The sequence below is a fragment of the Xiphias gladius genome, chromosome 15, assembly GCF_016859285.1.
Source record: "Xiphias gladius isolate SHS-SW01 ecotype Sanya breed wild chromosome 15, ASM1685928v1, whole genome shotgun sequence".
NCBI classification, from domain to species: Eukaryota; Metazoa; Chordata; class Actinopteri; order Istiophoriformes; family Xiphiidae; genus Xiphias; species Xiphias gladius.
The window spans coordinates 28669993-28693610 of NC_053414.1; the positions used below are offsets into that span (position 1 = coordinate 28669993).

Below are 23618 nucleotides of genomic sequence, written 5' to 3' on the forward strand. Positions count from 1 at the left end.
TATTATTATTATTATATAATGATAATATTAATAATAATAATAATAATAATAATCTTATGAGCAATGAGGTTGGAAAAAGTCTGACTCCACGTGATTGCAGCACGTGGATCTTTACAGGTTTCATGATGAAGTAGTAGCCTTGGATTTCTACTTCCGTCATCAATGGTCCTCAGTTTGCTGAAATGAACTTAACAAATGAAGGGAAGATTAACGAATGGTTTCAGGGGTTAACAAAGAAACATTTTTATCAGCCAAGGCAGTGAACGGAATAGTATTGCCAGTCACTGGTTTTCTTATGCGCATAGCCTAATTATTTAACAAACAGCCAGAGCAGCAACTTTGTTGTACCTTGAATTTGAAATAAAGTAAAACGATACAGATGCCAGTTTTAATAAAATAAATTTAGGTGACACTGAATAATAATAATAAAATATAATGGTAATAATGATAATAATAACAACAACGACAACAGAAACAATAATAATGATAATAATAAAAAATACAAATAATAATAATAATAAGCGTTGTTCCTAATAATTATTCATTATTATTCCATGTGGAACAGATATGCAGATAGCTAAACTCTCGACGGCTTAAAGGTGTTTCTATTTTTTATCTTTATTTTTTTTAATCTGTATTTCTAAAGGTTTAAAATTTACCTGTCGGCCTGTTGATCGCAGCCTGAGCAAAACAGTGAGCTGATTCATAAGGCGCAGTCACGTCATTGCTTCTCTCTCTCTCTCTCTCTTTTTTTTTTTTTAAAGAGTCCACAATAGAAGACTAAGGATATAGGATTTTCATTTGATTTTGTTATATATTTTTGGTTTGATATTTCTGTCCCGTTGTTGTATTCAATCTGGTTTCAGAAGCTAAAGTAATATTGTCCTTTCTCTGGCGTTGAGTTGCGTTCTTTTCTGGCTCCCTAAAAGCGTTGGCTGGTGCATTCCAAACAAGGTGCCTTATGAGAGCCTACACAGATTAATTCGCAGTTCGCTTTGGTTGAGTAAAAAAAAAAAAAAAAAGAAAGAAAAAAAACACACCGATATAAAAGTTGTTCACAGTGCAGAAGCAAAGCTCACATGTTTTAATGAACCAACGAGTGGGTACAGGGAGGGAGCTGACAGGTGACCTCGGTCGGATCCTTTCCATAAAGCAGAAAAATCTGAAACGCCTTCCTCGCCGCTGCCAGATATCTACATCTCGCTTATTGTCGGTCGTAACAACAGCGCTTAATAAATCCCCGTCACCGCACTTCGTGCGCAGTGGGCAGAGACAGAGAAGATGCTTTTTTTTTTTTCCTTTTAACACTCAGTTTCACCCACATCTCTGCTTTAACATGGATGACGGGTCTTTGACTTAAAATGCATAGCCCAGTGTGAAGGCATTTTAAACAACAAACCATAAGTATTTAAAAAAAAATATATATATATATATTACTTAAAACTTTCCCTTCAAAGTTAACACACAGGGGGTGTTTAGATAAAATAATAAGCATATAAATAGCCTACAATTGTGCCTGACAGAAATGGTGCATTGATTCTCTGTTTCGCCTGACACAGCAAGGAAGAACGAAATTAATGCGGACGGGCGATAAATTTGTCACAAGACCACAGTGACTTTCCCAGCCTGTATGCCTATGGACTAAAACAAAAAGCTCTGCATCAGCTGATAAATACGTTGCTGGATGGACTAAAAGAAAATGAGGGATGTCTCATATGTCTCAGCTGTCTCTCAAGCGGTAGCATAAAATAAACACATTTTTATTTCCTAGTTTCTCTATTTGCGTGGCTACGCTGTCTCGCGCATACAGCTAGACAACTTTGGAAACCACGTGCATTTTTGAATGTCTCACATAACTTGAGCGAAATGATTCACTCGCCGCGCGGGGAAAAAGCCACCATTTTCCCCCAGAAAACATTCACACAGGCGCACGCTCCTCCCCTTACTTAGCAACCCGAGCACGTAGCAACGCCGGGACCAATGGGTGCTCTTCTAGTGGTTCCACCGACTGTGGTTCCTTAGCAACGCTGTAAAAAAAATGCGCTGACGTCCATTCTGTTCGGGAGTATTATGGTCTGTCGGGAATTCAGAGTGGTTGGGACTGGAGAAAAAATATCTGTTCTGCTAACGTTAGCGTCCACCGAGCTAACGGTAGGTAGCACTGGAGTGAACATGGAGCTGTCTGCCGTCGGGGAGAGGGTGTTCGCTGCCGAGTCTATAATCAAACGGAGGATAAGGAAGGTAGGCGTGAGATGTAACATGCACTTTTCCTCCCAGAGCGCTGAATATAATGCACCGCCACCGCACTCAAATACTACTGTTGCCCTGCAAGCTAACGAAGTCATTTCTGTTTGTTTCTGATGGCATGCAGGGTCGGATTGAATACCTTGTGAAATGGAAGGGCTGGTCTCCCAAGTAAGTGCTGCCTCATTGTGTCTCATGCATGTTTTCAACCTGCGGCTGTGGTGTCTGTACTGTCTCGACCGTGGCTGTCGTTAGCTCACCAAAGCTAGCGAGACAGTCGGATTAAAACTGAGGTGCACAGCACGATGGAAATTTTAGCTCGCAGGCTAACGCTTTGGCCATCCGCAAACTCCGTGTCAGCGCTCCCTTAACTTGTTTTTTTTAATTCACAGATACAGCACTTGGGAACCAGAGGAGAATATACTGGACTCCCGCCTGTTTGCCGCTTTTGAGCAGAGGTAAGATGTCTGGGCTGGTCTTTATGGGCAGAGCCAGTGAACGTTAACATGTCCAATAAAATATATGGTGTGCTCGGTGCACTTTGCACCGTGACACTCAAAATGGGAGTCTGCTACTATATTTTTTCACAGGGAGCGTGAAAGGGAGCTTTATGGGCCCAAAAAGAGAGGACCAAAACCCAAGACATTTCTGCTGAAGGTAAATTTAGCCACGTTGTCTGTTTTGCATGAATGAATTGCATGCTCACGGCTAATGAGGCGACCAGCGTTTTCAAATTCTTATGCACGTTTTCGTGTTTATGTGTGTGTGTGTGTGTGTGTGTGTGTGTGTGTGTGTGTGTGTATATATATATGTGTGTGTATGTATATAATATAATGTGTATTCTTGTTTGTCAACTGCCTAATTGAAGCACTTGCAAATGAATTTCGGCCTCATTGTATTTCACAGAAATACGCAAGGCTCCTTAATGATGCTAATTATGCATATGCAAAATCGCGCATCCTTTAAGTATGCGTCCAGCTTGTGTATTAGCGAATCGGGGGAACTGTTGACATGCCAATGGTTGTTGGAATAGCTTAACAAACAAACAGCCAGTTCTGCTCGGAAGCTGCCGTTGAAGTGACTTGCTCGAAGTCCTTAATCCCTTTGTAAAAAAAATCCGTTTTTGTTCCTAAATCCGTCATTAAATTCAGATGCTGCGGTGTTACTATGGTATGTGAATGAAAACGGTTGAGTAAAGCATCGTAGCCTGATGCAGTCAGCAAGAGGCGTCCACTTCTCAGGACAACGAACCGTGAAAATTGCTAAATGACCGACAGTTTATCTTGAACTAAATACCAGAATCTCCGTTAACAGGACTGTTGTTTTAAAATGAGGTTGTGGAATTTCACTGATAAACACTGTGGCCTGACAGGAATCGTTTGCTGTTGTAGTTGTTAAAACCTATTGGTATACAGTATGTTTGCAGCTCTGTTTTTCCCCCTTTCAAATTTAAGATAGTAACAGTGAGTGTAACAGCTGTGTGGGCCATAATTGAAACAATCAATGAGCCTTTTTCATGGAATACATTTTGACAAGTGAGTAGGAAAAGCAGAGGTGTAAAAAATAGAATGAATGATGGATGAATTCCATTGACCTGCTTCGGGGTCCCGGTACTGTGCACGGTGGCTCACTGTCACACTGTTAGGGCTGTGCCAAATGACCAACATCTCATATCCTGATAAGAATAGATATCACGATATACAACATTTTCTGTAAATTCAATGAATGAATAGCTTATATACAATGACCACATGGAAAAGCCTACTTATTACATTTTGAATTATATACTCAATAAAAGGTACTTAATCATATTTGATTATTTTTCTCCTTTAATTTAGAACCTTTATGCAAATTTTCAATTGATATAAAATACATTCATATAAAATATTAAAGTATATGATACAAAAGAGGTAAATAGAAAACACTTTTCAACTATATTTGCAAACAAAGTAAATATAGGCCTAAAATGTGAATATGGTCAAAAATATCAAAACAAAACATATATTACTCTTAGGCAGTAGAGCTAGACCGTCTTTTATGTACGAGCTCCTTGTTTTGTCTTGGCTGGTTGAAGTCCTTTTCCTGTTCGGAATTACCCTGTCCTATGTCATGCTCTCTTCCATGTTTGTTTGTGTTGCCTTCATGCAATTTTCCCTGCCTGCATCTCTGCCGTGTGGAAGAATGCAAAGGGGCTTCCAAATTAGGGAAAATCCTGCTGTAAAGAGTGTGATTTGCGACACAGTGAAATAAATGATAGAGCACGATATGAAACAATAGACGTTTGTCTATCATCACACAATATATATCGTGATATCACACAGCCCTAATGGTTGTCCTGCTGTGTAAAGTCAAAATGCCCACAGTGAACTAGGAAATTAAAAAACTGAAGGAGTCTGGTCTTATTTTTTTTTAAGTATAATTTTGAAAAATAATTTCCCCGTCATTTTCTTATCTTCTAATAGGCTCAGGCAAAAGTTAAAGCCAAGTCATATGAGTTCAGGAGTGAGGCAGTCCGAGGGATGCACATCACCTACCCAACCCCAGAGCCAGTTGTCACCCCCAGGGCTAGAGAGGGGCTGAGAGCGGTTGTTCCCACTATCTTCCCTCCCAGCACTGTCAACCGTGGAGAAAGCGTACGTGTCCGACCGCCAGAACTTAGCCCCCGTGAGCACCAGCAGCCTTCCTTTCAGCAAAATAGTCCAGACGGAATCATCCACACGGCCAAAAAAAGAGGCCCGAAGCCTAAGCCCCGTTTCAAGGACAGCAGCTGCAATCCTGCGGCCTCTGAGCCCCACAAGAGGAGGGCAGAGGAACAGGTGAGCCATGGCCCTCACAAACTGGCCAAGCTCCAGGGGGTTGAAGAGATGAGGCTGTTCAAAGTGGCCCACAGACATCCAGAGAACTATGGTCACAGCCATAAACACCACCATCACCACCACCACCACCACCATCATCACCATCACCAACATCACAGGGAACTCTCTGGTGGAAGCTCCTACAAGCAGCTCTATTCAGACCGCAGCCTGCATCCACGCAGGATAGACATGGACACACAAAGGACTAAGGAAGGATCCAGCTACCTGGCACCGGCACACTTCAAGCACCAGTCCAAAATGAGCCAGAGCGTGAGTCGCCCTGCTGAGCTTCCACTGATGGAAAAGCCTTACTTCTTGGACAGGCCGTCCCCAACCCGACTCGACAACGACTTGGATGAAGTGTCGTGGAGGCCCTCTCTTGGCAGTGTGGAAAAAGTCCTGGTGACGGATGTGACCACCAACTTCCTGACCGTCACCATTAAGGAGAGCAGCACTTCTAAAGGCTTCTTCAAAGACAAAAGATGATCGTTTGACTGCTTTTTTTTTTTTTTTTTTACGTCACCCTTTGTTTTCTTTTTGTTTTGCATCAGAATCATTCTTATGTTTATAGGACATAGTGACATTAAGCAAAGCAGTTTTTGTATGTAATGTATAAAGGCAAATTACATGATGTGCATATGTGTATATATTATAAAGTTGGACATCTATTTAATGTATTGACCAAATCAAATGAAGTCCATTTTACTTCATGCATTGGTTAACATGAATGAGTTGCATGTTTCCTTTGGAGCAGCTGGGTACTTTCTGTACAGAGCTTGTGAATTTTACTATTTTGCAAATATAACTACCTAGAATGTATTTTTTTTTTTTTTTCCCCCCCCCAATTTTTTTATCTTTCAGCCTGAGCTCATGCTAGTAAGTTGTGCAAAGTGAGGCGAGGCATAAATATTAAATCCAGTCTGTGGATTGAATATTGCTCTATAATTTGAACTGATTAGACTAAAGACACCCTTCAATTCAATAAGGTTTATATTTAAAACATTACTCAAGCACTTTGAATTCAAAAGTATTAGGAAATAATCTGTTTTTTTGTTTTTGTTTTTTTTTTGGTGGTTGTTGCTGTGTTTAACGATTCAGTGTGTCCCCGAGTTTGTAATGTCTCTAACATCTCTAATTGTAAGCTACATGAATAACTACAACACGCACACTTAAAGCGTTTTCCCGAGGTGCATATAACTACATTATAGTATACAGTATTTTACATTTTCATAGAAAACTTTCCTGAAGCTTTGATGTATTAAGGCAGTCACAAAGCTGGTGTCAAATTGCTTTTTAGACGCTTTTCAATAAATACTTTGAATTTTCTCTCTTGGTTGTGTTTAAATGTCTGCCGTGTCTTATTGTCAGTTCTTATTACTGCGCCGTCGGCCTTGAATGCAACGCTTGAACCCATAAATGAAATAATGGATTTTATCCAGCCCTACAACGCTATTAGGCTTTTAGGCCACCGTCTTAATCGTTTGGGTCGTTTTCTTGCATATTATATTTTAGTTGCCTCGCGTTCCGCCGTAGGTCGTCGGGAAATGTGTGAAAAGATGCGTCGTTTTTCATTCCCACGGGCTCAAACGGGAGTCCCCTCTGTTGTTATTACAGTGGAAGTGGAAGGCCTCGGGCTCGGAGGAAAACACTTAACTTAATTTCGCTAACACAAGCCTGCTGCTACAGGCCGACGTTCACCCGCGCTCGCCGCCAAGCAGAGCGACCGGCCCGTCAGCCCCCCCCCGACTCGCTCTTATTAGCCTGCTTAATTGTGACGTGTTCGTCCTGCGTCTCAGGGTCTGGTTTCTGTAGGCCACTTTAAGTTCGGAGACGTTTGAATAAATGATAAAATGACGGAGTGGGGCGGGGTTTGTCCATTCTCAGAAGCCCCGGCTGATTCACTCTATTTTATTAAGTTTCTATCATTTCAGAATAAGCGGCAATTCTACGGATTTATTTTAGGCGAACGCTTATTTCTAGAAGAACATACAGACGCGAATACGTATTCCTGAGAACGTTTACATAGACTACTTTGTTTTGGGGTTTCTTTTTTTATTTTATTTTATTTATTTTTTTGCTTTTTCTCTCATCGGGACTTCCAGGAATACAGGTCTACTTCTCCTGAGTGCGCAGCCCGCCGGACCCACCTTTCACGGGCTCCTTGAAGGCGCGGCCCGGCCATACTCACCCCATCGGGTCTACCTGTGTGGGTCCAGTACGCTTCACACCTGAGCCACTTCTGTAGCGTCATGCCTCACATGCGTAGGCCTACCCGTTTTTGTGGTCGAGTGCTCAACAAAAAAAAAAAAAAATGACGCAGTGCTTGAACCTTTTAAAGTACAGACCTGATCCTGGGTTTGTCAAAAGGCACACTCTGACAAATTTAGAGGCGCAAACATGATAGAATTGGCAGTTTTTTGGGGTCTGTCACTGACTAAAACCAGGTTCCATATACAGTCAGGCTATATCCGAGAGGAGAACAGGTAACAAGAGTTGACCGACAGTGAACAGCACTCCGCCTCTTTTTAAATATCAGCGAAAACTGTAATAAAGCAATGCCACCACTGTTACCCAGTATAAGGACTCGTGCGTTACGATTTATTGTCGATTGCGTTCAAACATTTCACGGTGTGACGATACATGACGCACGAGCTAGAAAAAGAAGTGTCGAAACCTCTGAAAGCAGCAAACTACCCAGCTGTAATCCAGGGAGATTACAGATGCACGGCCTTTTATTCAGCATGCTGCACATGGGCAGATTATATGTCATCAGAAAGGCAGAGAAAGTCTCTCTATGCTTTTCACTCTTGCCGTTGTTGAGTCCATGTTGTCACTTCTGGTCCGTTACTGTGAAGAGAGGGAATAAGAAAAAAAAAAAAAAAAAGAAGCAAATAACAGTTTCAATATTGGGAAATTATCAGGTCAAGTCAAATATATATATAGATATTACACATGCAACATTTTGACATCATCTGGATGAACTGGAAACAGAAGTATTAGCAAGAGAAGACAAAACAGATAGTGACAATATGATTGTGTGTGTTTGTCAGTGTGGTATTTTACAATGGGTTCTTTTACAACTGGGTTATCCACATAGACACATTTGAAAAGAGCTTTTTTAAAATCTTCTTAGATTCATCCATATAATAATGTTATATTTCCAAACCTAAACCTAATATTTAAGTTTACTTTTAGATTCTAATGAGAAACTCTTTCCGGGATCATAGTCCTGCTTTGTAAAACAATCCCAGAGTCACTTAGCTTGTATTTTTCTTTTCCTATGTAAACAGAAAACTTTCCAGTGTTAACAGGTGTTGTTTTTTCGGGGGACATTAAAGTGCTAACAGTGTCGATGTGACTCAAATCTAACCTAAAATGTAAACTGTACTAATGCAGACATCTGTTAACAATGAAATGTTGTGGATTTGAAACCAGTTGGGGTTTTAACTAATTTAAACAAGAAAACTTGCAAAGTTAAAAAATATTCCATGACACGAGCCTGACTCTGAAACTGTCTGAAAGGTTTCTGGCCTTGGAAAGGCTACTTTTGTGGCCACAATCACAAAAACAGGAAGAGAAATAACACAACAGCAATTAGAAATTTCCAGTACACAAACAAGTAATTAATTTTGCAAGACGAAAAAAAAGAAATGTTTGTGTAAATTTGGACACAGGGATTGCACCCTGCTTTATCTAACTTGAGCACTCTGAAAACTGACGGTTATGTTGCCCTAGAGGTGCACATCTCTTGCATGGGTGTGAAGGGTGCATTTGGGGGTTGAAGTGAATGTGGAGACTCGCGGTGACCTTTAGTCATCCTCTTCAAACGGGGTATCCGTAGTTCCTGTCACAGCGAGGGTAGCAGTGAGGGTTCAACCAGTGCTCCAGGTTGGTCTCCTGGGCCCTCTGATCCAGAGCCTGCATGTGGAGCAGATGCTCCTGGGAAGAGATGTGCATGTGTGAATAAGGAGAAGGAAAAATAAATTGGAAGAAAAAACACAAGAAACCGGAGGAATGTGGATATGGTTTGCCGCCCACATTTGCAGAAGTGAAAATGAATGCCGAGCGAGTCAGAGCAAAACTCCACTGACTCAGATCTACATATTGCTGTGCGTTCATTTTCACCGTGACAGCTTATTCAAAAGGAAATTACAGAGATGAGTGTAACCACGCAGAGCGAAACTTGCTTGGACTTAACTAAATAACGATGAATGGCTGCATTCAAAGCATTACAATGCACAAATGCATAGGGAGAGATTATTTTATAGGTACTGCTGCTTTAGTTAAATTTTCCTCAGGTCAGAATAGAAAGAGAAGAAATAACCAAGTGCAGTAAAAAAAGGCTGATCTGTCATATTTTCTTCTCTTTGATTAAATTTGGTCTGTTCCGATGGTCATTTGATAACGACGCGTTACATACTTGAAAAAGCCTTTTTTCTTATCGTTAGAAGGGGATGGTCGAGTTTTGGGGAATGTTTTCTACAGCTTGCCTAAAAGGCGCCACTGTGAGTTAAGAGGTAATCTCCAGAATGACACTATTTAATGTAAGTGTACTTCTCCAACATGCAGAAAAAACAAAATGCGATCTGCTAAGATTCCCTCCAATTCCATAATGACCATAGTGCATAACAGATGTCTAATTCATTCAAAATTATGATTTAAAATAGCAGCTCTGTGGCTGTTCAAGATCACTAAAGGAACTTTTGTGTTACTTAAAATTATTTTTACTTACTTATTTTTGTATTATTCATTTTTTTATTTCTCTTTCTGACTTATTTTGTCATGTCGCTTGACTCTTGGTGGATCTGATGTTGATTTCAATTTTTACACTGTGACTAACGTTTAAAAAGTTACTAATTTAGTCAGGAAAAAACAAAATAATGACTGATAGAATGATTCAATTAAATGTTTTTAAAATATACTCAAGTAAAATGCAAATAAATATTTTGTACAAACACTCACAAAGCTCCCCTCATTTTAGCATTTATGAGCACCCTAAGGTATAAAGTTTTTATAATATGCTATGACTTAACACTTTATAATGTAGTTGTAAACAGATGATACAGTATAAGGAGATTTTAAGTATTAATTAATGTATTTATCAACAACTCTATCTCCTCATATGAAGCACTTGACTGCATTTAATAACATAATATTACATAAATGTAGTCACACATAATCATATCTCTTCAACACAATTATGAACAGTTTTAAAAACCGCCTGTACATGTGTATTAATAGTTAATAAATGCTATATAAAAAACACTAAGATTTGTTTGTGTATACACATATGTCATTATACAGTATATGACTGCGGCTATGTTATACTGTGTTATTAAGTAACTGTTAATGCAATTGAAATGGATGCTTCAGATGAGAGAATAGAATTGTTGACAACAATATTAATAAATACTTAATAAATACAAGTCTTTATATTTGTTTACAGCTAGAATACAGTGTGTTATAAGCATTTATTAAGTGCTCAGATAGTGCTTAGAAATGCTAAATCGAGGGCGTTAAAAAGTGTTAAACAGAAAGGTATAGAAATCAGAATGATCAATAGTAGGGGGTTAATCTCTGCCTTGTATAATGTATCTGTGGTCTTTGCTCTGAATGAACCTTACCCTCATTGGCTCATCAGGGTAGCCGGCCTTCATTGGCCGATCCTGCCTCTTGCTGCGGAGCAGCTGCTTAGCAAAGCTCTCCTTAATGATAGGGTTGGCATCTGGGGAGGTGGGGGTGGGGGTGGGGGGGGGTGATAACAGTTTGACTGCAAAGAGATAAAATGTTTACTCATGTGTCTTGTGATACACACATTCAATTCTTCTACTGGCTCCGGGGGAAAGGAAGATTCAATAAAGTGCATACACTGCACATAAAAGAGACTGTAAAAAGACTGTAATTGTGTTCTAGTCTTGTAGATGTGTGTGTATGTGTGTGTGTGTTGGCAGTTTCCTCCGCCTTGACTTCCTCTTTGCAAGAGACCTAACTCTAAGACTGTCTGCTCCGAGTTTGACCTCTGCTTGAGTTATTTTGTTTTTGCTACGAACATAACAGCTGTTTTCTTGCCGGCTGGGTATTGGCTAATCAGGATAACATTCCTCTCACTGAAAGCTGTGTTCAGACCCATGAATAAACCTCTCACCACTATCTGCTGCTGGTGGGCTGTGGCTGCCCTGATCTGTTTAGCTAGTCCATGTGAGGCTGTTTACTCCCCAACGCCAGCCCCAAGGGAGCTGCGCTCCCTCTCTCTCTCTCTCACACACACACACACACACTGGCCTCTGCAAAAGGGGGGGTCTCTGTCTCTGTCTCCCTCTCTCTAAACCCAGGCCTGTGTTGGGAGGCAGGGTATTTGGTGGAAGGTAACAAAGTGCCCATTCATCCTCCTCGCTCCCCGGGGAGTCGGGCCCGTGCAGCACGTGACCCCAGCAAGCAGCCAGGCTGGCTCTCTCTTCCTCTCCTGCCGGAGGGAACCGCTGTGGAAATGAACCCAGCTCTGTCAACACAAGGCCAGAGCTGCTGCTGCGGCTGCGGCTGCTGCTGCCCGGGCCCTCACAGCAACGTGGCAAAACACCTAATTCAGTCTCCAGCTGTCTCATTAAAAAGATGGTTTTTAGATTTTCAGAAAAATGAGCAATTGTGCAGATCCGTGCAGCTTTATTTTGTGTTTGAAGCAAGAATGCATGCTGAAAACAAATCAGTTACACATGGAAATGCAATGGCTTTAAAATGTACAACTGCTGCAAAAGAATAGCGTAAAATGCAGTAATCATTTAAGTAAAGATAGTAATGACACTCCGTTTCCCTCTCTAAAGTCAGCAACTATAATATAATATAGTCATGCAACAAAAGAAAGATTAAAGAAAGACTAAATTCATGCAAAACTATAAATGCGACCACACAATTACCTCCATTATTCACTGTTCTTCTATGTCCCTTTCTGACCTAACGGCCCTAAATGTACAGACTCCTTCACTGTTACAAAAACAGGGCGCGGAGCACAAAAGGGTTCCCTTCTGATTCACATTTCACTCCATAGTTCATGGTGTCAGCATGCCGTTCTCCCCAGGCAGATCCCGGACCGTTTCCTACCTGTGCAAAGGGTCAGGAGGACCAGGCAGAGCAAAAACACCACCAGCTTCTTCATCTTCTCACCTTGTTTCTCCTGTCCCGAGCCTTCTCTGCTCTGAGGTCCCGACCAGAGTCCAGAGGGGGTGAAGGGGGATATTTCTCCCCCTCCTCGTCCTCCTGCACGTCACTCACAAGCTGTCGAATACCTGCTCATGTTACCAAGGAGATACTTGAAAATAAATGGATATCAGTGGTGATACATTTACTTAATTAGAAATATAATTTATATCCATATTCTAAAACTGCAAAATGTCTGTGGAGGGAGCACTTTGGAGAACCTACTATATGAAGTCTCCCGAGGCAGGTGGCACACTGTCCACGTGAAAACTGCATCTTCAATGGAAAAAATTCACCTGTCTTAGCTGGGAAGTCTGTCGATCCGTCTAATAAACTTTTATTGTACAGCCCCGAAAAGGCCAGAGCAAAAGGAGTCGACATAATCTGAAGAAGAGTAAGAAAGTATTTCATTCGTGAAAACGCTGTCAGGAACTCTAAGTCTTCTCATTTTAAAATATCTACATTATTTGAATTTCAGAGGTTCTTCGTCTGTTCAAACATTTACGTGCCAAAATATAAGGCCGATTTAATCTCATGATTAATTTTTTTATTTCACAAAACGGATTGGCGGGCTGCCAGTGACATCGGAGGAAAGACGTCATTGAGCGTCACACCTCCCGTTTCCGCTTCGTTTTTCTCCCTTTCCGCACCCGGAAATGTCTCCAGCACCGTGCGGACCTCAATGATAGGGTTGCTTTGACTCATTCCTGGGGGGCATAGAAGGCGTTTCTTCCCCCTCGAAATGGTTGTTGAGGTCGCGATGCCGCTCACAGCGCATGCGCGCTGTGGAGCAGCAGCCTGCGCAGCAAGCGCTGTCAATCCGAAGATTAAAAAAAAGTGAGATTTAGCCCGCACTCACTTCCGTGTTCGCTGACTACGTTTGGCCCCTCGTCTTTTGTTCCCCCGAGAGTCATTTAAAACTTTTTACTTTGTTATTAACAGATTTCTGTGTATTGCAGCTGTGCCTGATAGAATTTATGAACACATAAAATCTGAACTCTAAAACATCTGTCAGTCGCACTGGCAATGTTTTGGCCCCATGTACCAGTGGTGGAAAGTAACTAAGTACATTTACTAAAGTACTGTACTTCAGTGCAATTTTGATGTACTTCATGCTATTTTATACTTCTACTGCACAACATATCGTACTTTTTACCCCACTACATTTATCTGACAGCTTTAGTTACTTTTCAAATTAAGATTTTACATTGCAAACATAAAGCAAGGTTATGAAATACACTACAAAACCCTTACAAGAAAAATAGTGTCTACTTGGGGCCCCTCGGATGTTTTATTTTTTTTATTTGAGGCAGGAAGATGTGAGATAATCCTTTTTTTAAAGAAGCAAAGATTAAAGTAAAGTCTAAAAGCTGAAAACAAATTTTTGTCAGAATGGGTGTTTTTTTTTCTTCTTTCCTGCTCCATTAATCAACTCACGACCCCCTCAGATTTACCTCTTGAAGCTTTGAAGGGGTCTGACCTCTAGGTTGGGAACCACTGCACTAAATGACCTCTCTGTACCTAAAGTAGTTGAGACTAGCTGCACGTCAAAGAGCTACAGCGAGAAATTGCTGCTCACACATTGATGCATCAGTAATGAAAATCTGATGATGCCATTTATAACAATCGATCAGCCACAGAGGACAATTTCCTGCTGAACGAGAAGGTTTACTTTTGATACGTTTTGTACATTTTGCTGCTAACACTTTTGTACTTTAACTTCAATTAGATTTTCAATGCGGGGCCTTTACTTGTAATGGGGTACGTCTGCATTAGGGTATTGGTTCTTTTTCTTAAGGGATGTGGGTTCTTCTTCCACCACTGACTGAGGGCCTTTCTTTTGATACTCTACTGTACATTTTGTTGCAAATGCGTCTATAATTTCACCGAGTCAAGATTCTGAATGCAGGACTTTTATGTATAGTGGAATATTTATTATGGTGTGGTATTGCTTCAGTAAAAGCACTAGAAGGATTGGAGCACTTCCTCCACCGCTGGTTGTGCGCTGTGCTGTATGTACGCATGCGCGTCCCCGCCGTCGGTGAGTGATCTTCACCTCTCCGTACTCTCCGCCGAAGCTAAGTTAGCCTGGTAGCCCGCGGGTTCGGCGTCACATCGCGGGTCCTACAGCCAGTGTTCCCGCTCCGGTCGAAATTAGTGCCCGCCTCCTCCTGGGGCCCGTCAACATGAGCGTCGCAGGGGAAACGTGCTGCGTGTCCTGTCTGCAGTTGCCGCCGCTGTTGTTGTTGTTGTTTACAGAGCGCCCCGTTTTGCTGGCTTCCGCCCACTAGCATCACCGTCCCGCGGCGATGTACAACGAGGGGGACGAGGCGCAGGGCGACTGCGGCTCCCGGGAGGAGTGGACGCTGCTGTTCTGGACTTCTCTGGCCGTCGTCGTCCCGGTCATCATCACGCTGTGGTGCAGCGCCCAGCGCTCCAAGCGGAAAACGCACATGAAGGATTTCTTCCGCAAGAGCAAGCACGGCTGGCACTACACAGACCTGTTCAACAAGCCCACCTACTGCTGCGTCTGCTCCCAGCACATCCTGCAAGGGGCTTTCTGCGACGGCTGCGGCGTGTGCGCCGACGAGCAGTGCCTGCGCCGGGCCGACCGGAGCCTGCCGTGCAAGGAGATCATGGCCCCCTCCGGCCCCGATGGAGCCATGGAGCACCGCTGGGTCCGCGGAAATGTGCCCCTCGCTAGCTACTGTGCCGTGTGCAAGCAGCAGTGCGGAACGCAGCCGAAGCTCTGCGACTTCAGGTGGGGGTTTGCTGGTGGTGCTACAGCCGCAGCCACAGGGCACGGTCTGGCAAACAGACGGTTGCCCACACATTGACACACCTGTGAAGTGTCACGGAAACAATAATCCGGTTCCCTGCATGAAGGGCTACTGCTGTACACCTCACCACTCTGAGCTTGTCACATCATCACATTTCCATCATCACATCACAATGACCTTTCATTTTAATCCGTCTTTACTGTGCTCTAGTGGACTGCTGCTGCTCTCTGGGATAGCAGGCACCATCGGGTATAATCCCACACTGTCAGATGAAATGCTCTACCCTTTTACCCCGCCCACCTTCACAGGTCAGAGGTCGTCGTCAGAGACAGACCGGCACCCCTGGAGCTCGGGATCCTGTTCGCTTCAGCAAGGACTGCTTTTGTGTCTTTTTTCTTCCTGTCTCTCTAATAGGTTGGTGTCCCTCTGTCCCCCCTGCAGGTGTGTGTGGTGCCAGACCACAGTGCACGACGACTGCATGGACAGGCTGGCGGACGCAGACCAGTGTGACCTGGGCGAGTTCCGCAGCCTCATCATCCCTCCTCACTACCTCTACCGTGTCAACAAACTCCGCCGCAGGCACCCCGACGAGTACAGCAAGGTGCTGGAGACGTGACGCGGCAGTCGGGAGCCACAGTGGGCTCATACTGTGAGTTTTATGTGATGTCCCAGAGCTGTTATAAGCAATGTTGGGGTTGTGTCCTTGCGTTTCTGTAGCTGGCGTCTTCCTGCGGCAGTGGCTGGACTCCGGCGTTGGTCTTGGCTAACACACGTAGCGGTAACAACATGGGGGAGGCTCTGCTCGGAGAATTTCGCACACTCCTCAACCCAGTGCAGGTCAGTCTGCAGCTTGGGGGTGAGCCCTTTTTTTTTTTTTTTTTTTTCTGGAAAAGACCTGACTGAAACCGCTCTTCGCTCCCTCCAGGTGTTTGACCTGTCTGAGCTGTCTCCCTCCAAAGCCCTCCAGCTGTGCACCCTCCTGCCCCCTGGCAGCGTCCGGGTGCTGGTGTGTGGAGGTGACGGCACGGTGGGCTGGGTGCTGGATGCCATCGATAGTATGAAGCTAAAGGTGAGACGTGGCTGTCTGTCTGTGTGCAGTGAGAGGGATTTGTACTTCATCTTATCCCTTTTAAGCTTTGGAATGTTGCTTCGCCTCTTTTCTTTTTTGGCTCCGTCCCAGCCAGTATTAGCGAGCAGTCAAGTGGCTACTCGTGTGACACGTTTTCGGTAATTGCCACGGTGCTCGAGTGACTGCGAAGACTACAAGCATGTGGAGGTTTATCAGAGCTCACTTGGACACACTTGCCTACTAACTGGCAGTGCACGAACTCGCAATTAAACGTTCCAGTCTGCAAGTGTGGGCATTTGGGACATACTTGTCATCTCCACCTAGGTACCACCGCCTCTCTGCGTAAAGTTCATGACATACCTGCTGCTCTTATATCCTCCTGTGTCAGGGCCAAGACCAGTTTATTCCCAGGGTGACCATCCTGCCCCTGGGGACAGGAAATGACCTTTCCAACACTTTGGGCTGGGGTGCCGGGTATGCCGGAGAGATCCCTGTGGAACAGGTTCTCCGTAACATCCTCGATGCCGAGGTGGTCAAAATGGACAGGTAGGGGCGTTAAATGTTTAGTTTTTTTTTTTTTATGCAGTGTTCTTCGGTCTACAGCCGTGGACGATCCTCTGATATGTCAACAGCTTTAGAGTTCTTTTGTGATGAAATTGCTAGCATTAAAAAAGGCCTCAGGAAGTCTTAAAAAGTCTCTCATTTAAGGAGCTGGAGGGCTCCCAGAATTTTTTTGTGTGTGTTCCTGTCTTTTGTGATCAGGCTAATATTTAGGACACTGAGGTCATATTCTTTTCATTTTTTTTTTTTTTCTTGGAATTTGAGTTTTTTGGCGCCAGTGGCCCCACCAGAATTGTATTCATGTTAGTGTAGAGAGCCAACCAAGTAACTGACATTTTTTGCAGACTTTCTTTTAACTGCCTGGTCAAAAGTTCTGAGGGGAAAGGGTTGCATTGGGGCGGCACGGACTCATGGCCTCTGGATTTCTATATTGTGCGTTGTGTTTCTGTATTGTGTCTCCTTTGTTCCTGCTAATTGCCTACATATTCCTTTTCAGATGGAAAGTGCAGGTGGCTTCAAAAGGCCTCTACTTTCGTAAACCAAAGGTGAGTTCGATCTCGGTCGTCTCGTTACTTGCAAATATGTTATTATAATGTCCCTCAGGCTTTGTTTGCTTGGGTTTGCTATGCAGTTGATGACAGTTGGCCCATTGACACACTTAGTAGTACATATCAAACGTATACTCCATGCCGTCCTCAGGTTCTGTCCATGAACAACTACTTCTCTGTGGGGCCCGACGCTCTGATGGCGCTAAACTTCCACACACACCGCGAGAAAACACCCTCCTTCTTCTCCAGCCGCATCATCAACAAGGTCTGAACCACTTCATTTGAACAGATAAATAATGTGCAAATATTTACTGCATTTGAATTTGAATATCGATACAAAGGCTTGGCCTCTGAATAGGTCACCTGTCTGTTTCCCTTTGGTCAGAAGGAGAAACAAAGGGCTTGTACTGATGTCTATGTTTCTCTTTCCTCAGGCTGTGTATTTCCTGTATGGCACCAAAGATTGTTTAGTGCAGGAATGTAAGGATCTGGATAAGAGGATTGAGGTACAGTAGCCTTGTTCGTGTTCTGAAGCTTCGCGCTAATTCTGTTCTTACCTACGCAGTTCGGAAAGAGAATCTAATGGAATCAGCCAACTTTGTCACTATTTGTTATATTCTTCACTGAGAATCACTGACTTCTGCCCTAGGCTCTCTGCTTCTAACAAAGCTGTCACTGTAGAAGTGAATTTGCTGTAGTTTGACTTGCTCGGTTAAAAAAGGCTTAAACAAACTACAGTAACAAAAATTGCACTCCCAATTGTTTTGGGAGTTTTTATATTGTGTTTGTCATAAATCAGAATGATCTTTTGTAGTTTATGAACATGATTACTTCTCTGGATTTCACATTCTGTTTCTTAAAGTGGCATTCACTGACAAACCCTTTATTGTGAATTAAATGCTCAGAGCATACAGTAAGGTTCTAAATTCAAAACTACAACCCACCTCTCCCCATAAAACTACAACTTCTCACTTGTACATTTCAACATTAATCAGACCAAACACAACCTGTTAATTAGTGAGATTTAGAGGTGCTGGAGAAGTATTTCTGACCTTTTGTTGAGAGCCAGTCTTTATGCGAAACTCAGCGAATCAAATCCTGGCTCCAGGTCTCAAAATGCCGGTATTGGTGTTCAAGTTACCACATGAAAAATGGGAGAAAATTGAACTTCTGTCAAACACGTGGGACAATATAGAAAATAAATTTGTGCGTGTGTGTGTCTGTGTGTGTGTGTATGTGTGTACGTTCCTACCACAGTTGGAGCTGGATGGGGAGAGGGTGGTGCTGCCCAGTCTGGAGGGCATCATAGTTTGTAACATTGGCTACTGGGGTGGAGGCTGCAGACTCTGGGAGGGTATGGGGGATGAACCCTGCCCCCCCACAAGGTAAGACCTGCACTTGCAGGGGACAGGTGGACAGAATTATTACTGTGAGAATCAGTTCTTAGCCGTAAAAATGTCACATGTCCCTCAGAAGCAAAAATCCATCTGTAGTTATCGCTAATGCTTTGCTGTCCTTACTGAAGTGTTTGTGTCAAGTGCTCCAGGTTACCATGGCAACTAACACTGAGCATACAGTGTCGTTTCCTGTCTCACCCTGCAGACTTGACGATGGCCTGCTGGAGGTGGTGGGTGTGTTTGGCTCCTTCCACTGTGCACAGATCCAGGTTAAGCTGGCCAACCCTGTACGGCTGGGACAGGCCCACACCGTCAGGGTGAGGAAATAACACACACTCACACACACACACACACACACACACACACACACACAGAGTTCTGCTGCAGTGCGTCTTCTTTACCTCAGTAAGTGGGTATGGAGAAAGACAGTGAGGGAGTCAAATTAGTTTTCGCTGCCATTAGCCTTGTGACAGCACTTGGGAATCTAATTTGAACGAATCAGATTAAGCATACACTACTCAGCTCCTGCATGTCTCGAAACCGCCTCGCTCTGCTCTTTACACGGTGATCTTAAGCCGTCGAGGAAAAAAAATCCACCCTCATACACTCACTAAGAAGTGCTTTCAGCGCACAAGTAAGTGCTGCCACCTCCGTTATTTTCACTGTAAATGTAATGGAAGCGGCGAGGAGATGATGGTGGCCACGGCCACCCGAGTGCAACCATAACAACAAAAGGAAGAATGTATTTTACTGGTATCTGAATACTTCACGTGGTCATGTACATAGTTATCAAAAACGTTGCTGCTAACCATCGGGGTAGAATTGATGTCACAAGTGGGGGAACATAAAGTCAAGGGTTGCTCAGGTGAAAGAAAAGAAACTTTGTGAATACTGTTTCTTGCATTTTTTGGCCAATATTACATTATAATGAAAGTGGTCTTCAAGCCCTGCATAATAAGAGTCAAAACAATTAGAAATGCTGTGTGCATTTCTGTATTACTAATGGCGCAACCCCTAACCTAAAATTCTTTCTTGTATAAAGAGCATTCTTTACTGCTTTTGTTTCTGATTGATGTTCAGTTTTAGGAGTCTTTAGGACAAGCCCTTGTTAAGTATTTGTTCTATTTTATAAAACAAAGCCTTTTATAAAACAATTTAAAATGTAACATGATGAGATAAGTCGAGGTGGATGACTGCAGCCTGTAGTGTATGGTAAAGGATGGATAAAGTTGAATGGAGCCATGGCAGCAGAATTTTGTCCAGAACAGAAGCATCACATGAGGGGAAAATGTAGTGTTAATGGCTGATGTCATTGACACAGTACACCGCATGTCATACCTCCCCAGCTCGTTCTCAGAAGCTCCAAGATGCCCATGCAGGTGGATGGTGAGCCGTGGGCCCAGGGGCCCTGCACCATCACCATCACCCATAAGACCCAGGCTCTCATGCTGTATCACAGTGCAGAGCAGACGGACGACGACGACGAGGAATCCAGCGCCTCCGAGACAGAGAGCCCCACCCCTCACGACTCGCCCAGGCCCCCGGAGTCGGCCTCCGCTCGTGCAAGACCCACCCCAAACATCATGTGATCTGAAGCTCTTCTTAACTTAAGTTTCTGTCTTCTTTTTCTTCACCCCAGCTTCTGTTAATCCCTCATGTGCAATGGCACTTGGTCGTCATCCTCTACTATCTTTGATAGTATAGTACTTTATCCTCGAATCATGTCGATGAGAATAGATGTCATAATTTTCATGTCTAATAATTTCAGACCTTTTCAGAGAGAGTTCAGGGGTTAGAAGGGTTAGTTTGTAACTGGGCTGGTGTGAGCTGTTTTTCCTCCACACTCCACATATACTGGAACCCAAAGCTCAGGCAGTTCCCCCTCCAGAGGTGGGACAGTCGGGAGGAGGTGAATGTTACAGAGAAAGATTGCTGTTTGGTTTTTTTTGTTTGTTTTTCTTACACTGATCCCTTGTGCCATAGATGTCTATAGTTGACTATACTGTATTTATTATACTGTATTTACAACTGAATGCCCACTGCAGCCCAGCAGGTATCAGTGAGCCGAGTGGAGGTTTCACTGAAGGGGCCTGCGAAAGCTTTACTGTCCATTAATGAAATTTTATTACATCAAAAGCACAAACAACAAACAGCAAATATATTTTCTGCAAGCAAGCAGAGTTCTAGTGGGTTATGGGTGAAAAGTATCTGTTAAATTCCACTTTCGGGCTCTTCATCAATGTTGATAGTTTTCTAGTGTCTCCTGCATTTGTCACCCAAGGTAAGGCTTTGAAATGTGTGCGTAGGCCAAAAGGTCTCTGACTCTCGATGCAGCACGGGCTCTGTCACACCTGCAATGTGCCGTCATTCACTGGACATCGATGTTGGTTTGTTTACTCTGTGATGCACTGTCTCAAGTCACTCGCCAAACTGCTAGATTGTACTAAGATAAAGTCTTGAAACTATTTTCAAGTTTCCTGTAAGAGCCACAGGAAACCAGCTGACTTGTTGGGGTTTATTTTGAAAGTACTGTCAAGTAACTGTTGTTCCGAGGATCCATTTCGCCTACATGTAAGACCTCCCCCCCCCCCCTCTTCTTTCTAGAGTTCCTCCCGTTGACATATTTTGTGTTGCACTGTTTTGGCACTTACACTGATTAAATACTTTACAGGTATTTATTTAACACCATACACTGTTTAGGGCGTAGGTTACATACATAATGCTGACCTTTAATGTTACTGGCGATGGTGATAACTGCTGAAGAGATTATGCCGTGTCATGTTGTTTTACATTAACCAAGAAGTACTCCAGCATTTCGTAACTTGTGTTTTACCAAATAGTCCCCACAAGGTGGCGGACTGGAGACAGTATTTCCTGCAGACACCAAGTAGAGGTGGTCTTCTGCTCAGACCTCCACAGATCAGGATTAATACCATCACTTGCATGTACTTTCCTGTGTACTTGGTCACGTGACATTGATCTACCTGTTGAATGTTATTGGTTGCATCTTTCCTGTTTTCCACATAATTTGCGCAAGAGGTGGTCTTTGTTTCTGTCTGTAAAACAACCTTCCTGTAGGGAAACTAATTTCGCCATCTGAGGTGGTCCTGTTTATCGCAGAATGCCTGTTGCTCACAGCCATATAAGAAGAGTCTGTAGAATGCTAGTTTATGCTTTCTAATGAACCGGGAGCCATCTTGCAGCCCAAAAGGCTGAACAGGGTTCGGTTTTTAGCCGTGTGATGCCTATGCTTTTGGAATATGCACCTCCTTGGCAGGTAACCAAGCTTCATGGTGTCATAACCCTCTGTTTGTTTGGTGAATGTCTTCTTGCTCAAGGACACCTGCTCGACCTTTTACCTTATCAATGTTTACCAGACTTGTTCATGTTGTGTTGAGTTGTGTTGCACTGAATTTACTTAAAAGGATCTGGGGTTTATTCGCGGGTTTTTTAGCCACGCTAGCAGCATGGCTCTAGTTCAAAACACTGTTTTGGACCAATTTTTTTTTTTTTTTTTTTTTTTTTAATCCAATTTGGTACAGGTATTGATGGTCCATAGAGAATGAATGCTAAGGTTGATCCTCTGAGTATTTATTTAAAGTATTTTATTTGTGCTTGTCAAACACTTCAGTTCATGACAATAATCCAAACCTACTGGCCAGATTTCTCCCAGCCTCAGCTGCAGTTTGAGACTCATGCTAGGTCACATGCTAACATGCTAAATATTAGCATAATTCATCCTTACCGGAGACATGACAGCAACATAACTGTCTAGCTTTCGGCTCAAATCAGAGTTGGGCCTAAATACAGCTTGGGTTCGCAAACACAGCATAAAGCTGCACTGATAAATATTTTTAGATTTTTATGTGCAATGTAAAATGGGTTGCTCATAAGTCTGAAGATACCAGACTTACCAGCAACTTTGCCGTTCCCCTCAGATTTACAGAGAGCTTCAGCATCATTCAGTTCATTGTTTTGGTTTTGTGGCCCACAACTTAATTGTTTACGTTGAATCCCACGAATCTCATTAATCCTGTGTTTTCTCTGATAAAAGGCCAGCTCTGATAAACCCACTGTACACAGAAAGCCCACCACAAATAGCGCAAAGTCAAGAGTAGCGGCTGGATAGTGGCTGGTTAGTGGCTGGCTGTGTGCTAGCCCAGTGGCCAAAGAGCCATGACTTCAAATTAATGCCATTGTTGGTCCCCGTCTGCTGGTGATGTAAAGGCTTTTGTTTGCTAACATGTTCGGCATATATCAACTTTATAAGGCAATGACGTGTATAAACGTGTGCATGGAGTTATGCTCCTTAGAAGCCAAAGCAAAAACTGGATCAATGCAGCTTGGAACTGATGAAAGTTGACAATGTGCCTGACAAGCAGAGGATAACCCTTTTGATTTACGTACCAACATGGCCCTTTGTCTGGGTCCAACATCAAATTTTTTTTTTTTTTTTTTAGGATTTAACAACAGCAAAGTGGTCTCTCAAACCATCCAAAAAATGTGTTTTCAGGTGCATAATGACTACACCAAGGGTTGCTAGCGTGGCTGATAACCTTTATTTGTTTTATTGTGTGGGATGGAGGGATATGATTGAGATGTTGTTGGTTGTTTTTGAATGCTCCCACTTCATAGCTGTCAGTTTATTATTATTTGTTAAAGCTCTGCAGTTATAATACTGAATTTTTATGCTCAATTTGGAAAGAGTGAGTGAAACTGTGTCATAGTGTTGCTATCCTTGACTAACATCAGATCAATAGTGCTGGGCTTCTGCATTCAAAATTCAGTTGACCCTCACATTTCACTATATCATGTGTACCAAAATGCTTTCTTTATTATTATATTTGCATATGCTCACTTTTTTTTCTGTCAAATATCTGTAAAAATAAGAAACCTAAAGGCTGATAAGAATGTGCAGAAAACATCATAATTTCCGACTATAATATGGTCCTAAGAAGAAGCCTCTGGGCTCT

At 43.0% G+C, this 23618-nt stretch overlaps 3 protein-coding genes across 4 annotated transcripts; 2 read left to right on the forward strand and 1 right to left on the reverse strand.

The window, feature by feature from the left end:
* The first annotated feature begins 2011 nt into the window (after window positions 1-2011).
* cbx8b (chromobox homolog 8b) lies at window positions 2012-6425 on the forward strand. The gene is made up of 5 exons (XM_040144825.1): window positions 2012-2241; window positions 2372-2415; window positions 2637-2702; window positions 2835-2901; window positions 4707-6425. Exons 1-5 carry the CDS (start codon window positions 2071-2073, stop codon window positions 5583-5585), a joined length of 1227 nt encoding a protein of 408 aa, XP_040000759.1. The 5' UTR covers window positions 2012-2070; the 3' UTR covers window positions 5586-6425.
* A 1334-nt stretch (window positions 6426-7759) lies between these two features.
* Window positions 7760-12885, reverse strand: c15h17orf67 (chromosome 15 C17orf67 homolog). Of its 2 annotated transcripts, XM_040146036.1 has the most exons (5): window positions 12516-12885; window positions 12195-12379; window positions 10724-10824; window positions 8907-9038; window positions 7760-7946 (listed from the first exon to the last, which is right to left on the reverse strand). In XM_040146036.1, exons 2-4 carry the CDS (start codon window positions 12247-12249, stop codon window positions 8922-8924), a joined length of 273 nt encoding a protein of 90 aa, XP_040001970.1. In that variant the 5' UTR covers window positions 12250-12379; window positions 12516-12885; the 3' UTR covers window positions 7760-7946; window positions 8907-8921. The 2 variants fall into 2 exon arrangements, with proteins under 2 accessions (XP_040001970.1, XP_040001969.1); XM_040146035.1 differs by lacking the exons at window positions 7760-7946; window positions 8907-9038 and having other exon boundaries at window positions 10731-10824; window positions 12258-12379; window positions 12587-12885.
* A 1489-nt stretch (window positions 12886-14374) lies between these two features.
* dgke (diacylglycerol kinase, epsilon) lies at window positions 14375-23520 on the forward strand. The gene is made up of 11 exons (XM_040146031.1): window positions 14375-15051; window positions 15512-15671; window positions 15788-15907; window positions 15996-16139; window positions 16528-16685; window positions 17197-17245; window positions 17400-17513; window positions 17683-17754; window positions 18506-18633; window positions 18851-18962; window positions 19992-23520. The coding sequence occupies exons 1-11, from the start codon at window positions 14600-14602 to the stop codon at window positions 20232-20234; spliced, it is 1752 nt and encodes a 583-aa protein (XP_040001965.1). The 5' UTR covers window positions 14375-14599; the 3' UTR covers window positions 20235-23520.
* The last annotated feature ends 98 nt before the right edge of the window (window positions 23521-23618 follow it).

Bases quoted from the DNA above. Each gene is read 5' to 3' on its own strand.
- cbx8b (XM_040144825.1), top strand. From the start codon at position 2,071: ATGGTCTGTCGGGAATTCAGAGTGGTTGGGACTGGAGAAAAAATATCT. The intron at 2,242-2,371 runs GTAGGCGTGAGA...GATGGCATGCAG, and splicing joins TCAAACGGAGGATAAGGAAG to GGTCGGATTGAATACCTTGT. The intron at 2,902-4,706 runs GTAAATTTAGCC...ATCTTCTAATAG, and splicing joins CCAAGACATTTCTGCTGAAG to GCTCAGGCAAAAGTTAAAGC.
- c15h17orf67 (XM_040146035.1), bottom strand. From the start codon at position 12,701: ATGAAATACTTTCTTACTCTTCTTCAGATTATGTCGACTCCTTTTGCT. The intron at 12,380-12,586 runs GTGAATTTTTTC...TAACATGAGCAG, and splicing joins AGACTTCCCAGCTAAGACAG to GTATTCGACAGCTTGTGAGT. The intron at 10,825-12,257 runs GTGAGAAGATGA...CCACCTCCCCAG, and splicing joins CTCGGGACAGGAGAAACAAG to ATGCCAACCCTATCATTAAG.
- dgke (XM_040146031.1), top strand. From the start codon at position 14,600: ATGTACAACGAGGGGGACGAGGCGCAGGGCGACTGCGGCTCCCGGGAG. The intron at 15,672-15,787 runs GTGCTGGAGACG...GCGTTTCTGTAG, and splicing joins ACCCCGACGAGTACAGCAAG to CTGGCGTCTTCCTGCGGCAG. The intron at 17,755-18,505 runs GTACAGTAGCCT...TTCCTACCACAG, and splicing joins ATCTGGATAAGAGGATTGAG to TTGGAGCTGGATGGGGAGAG.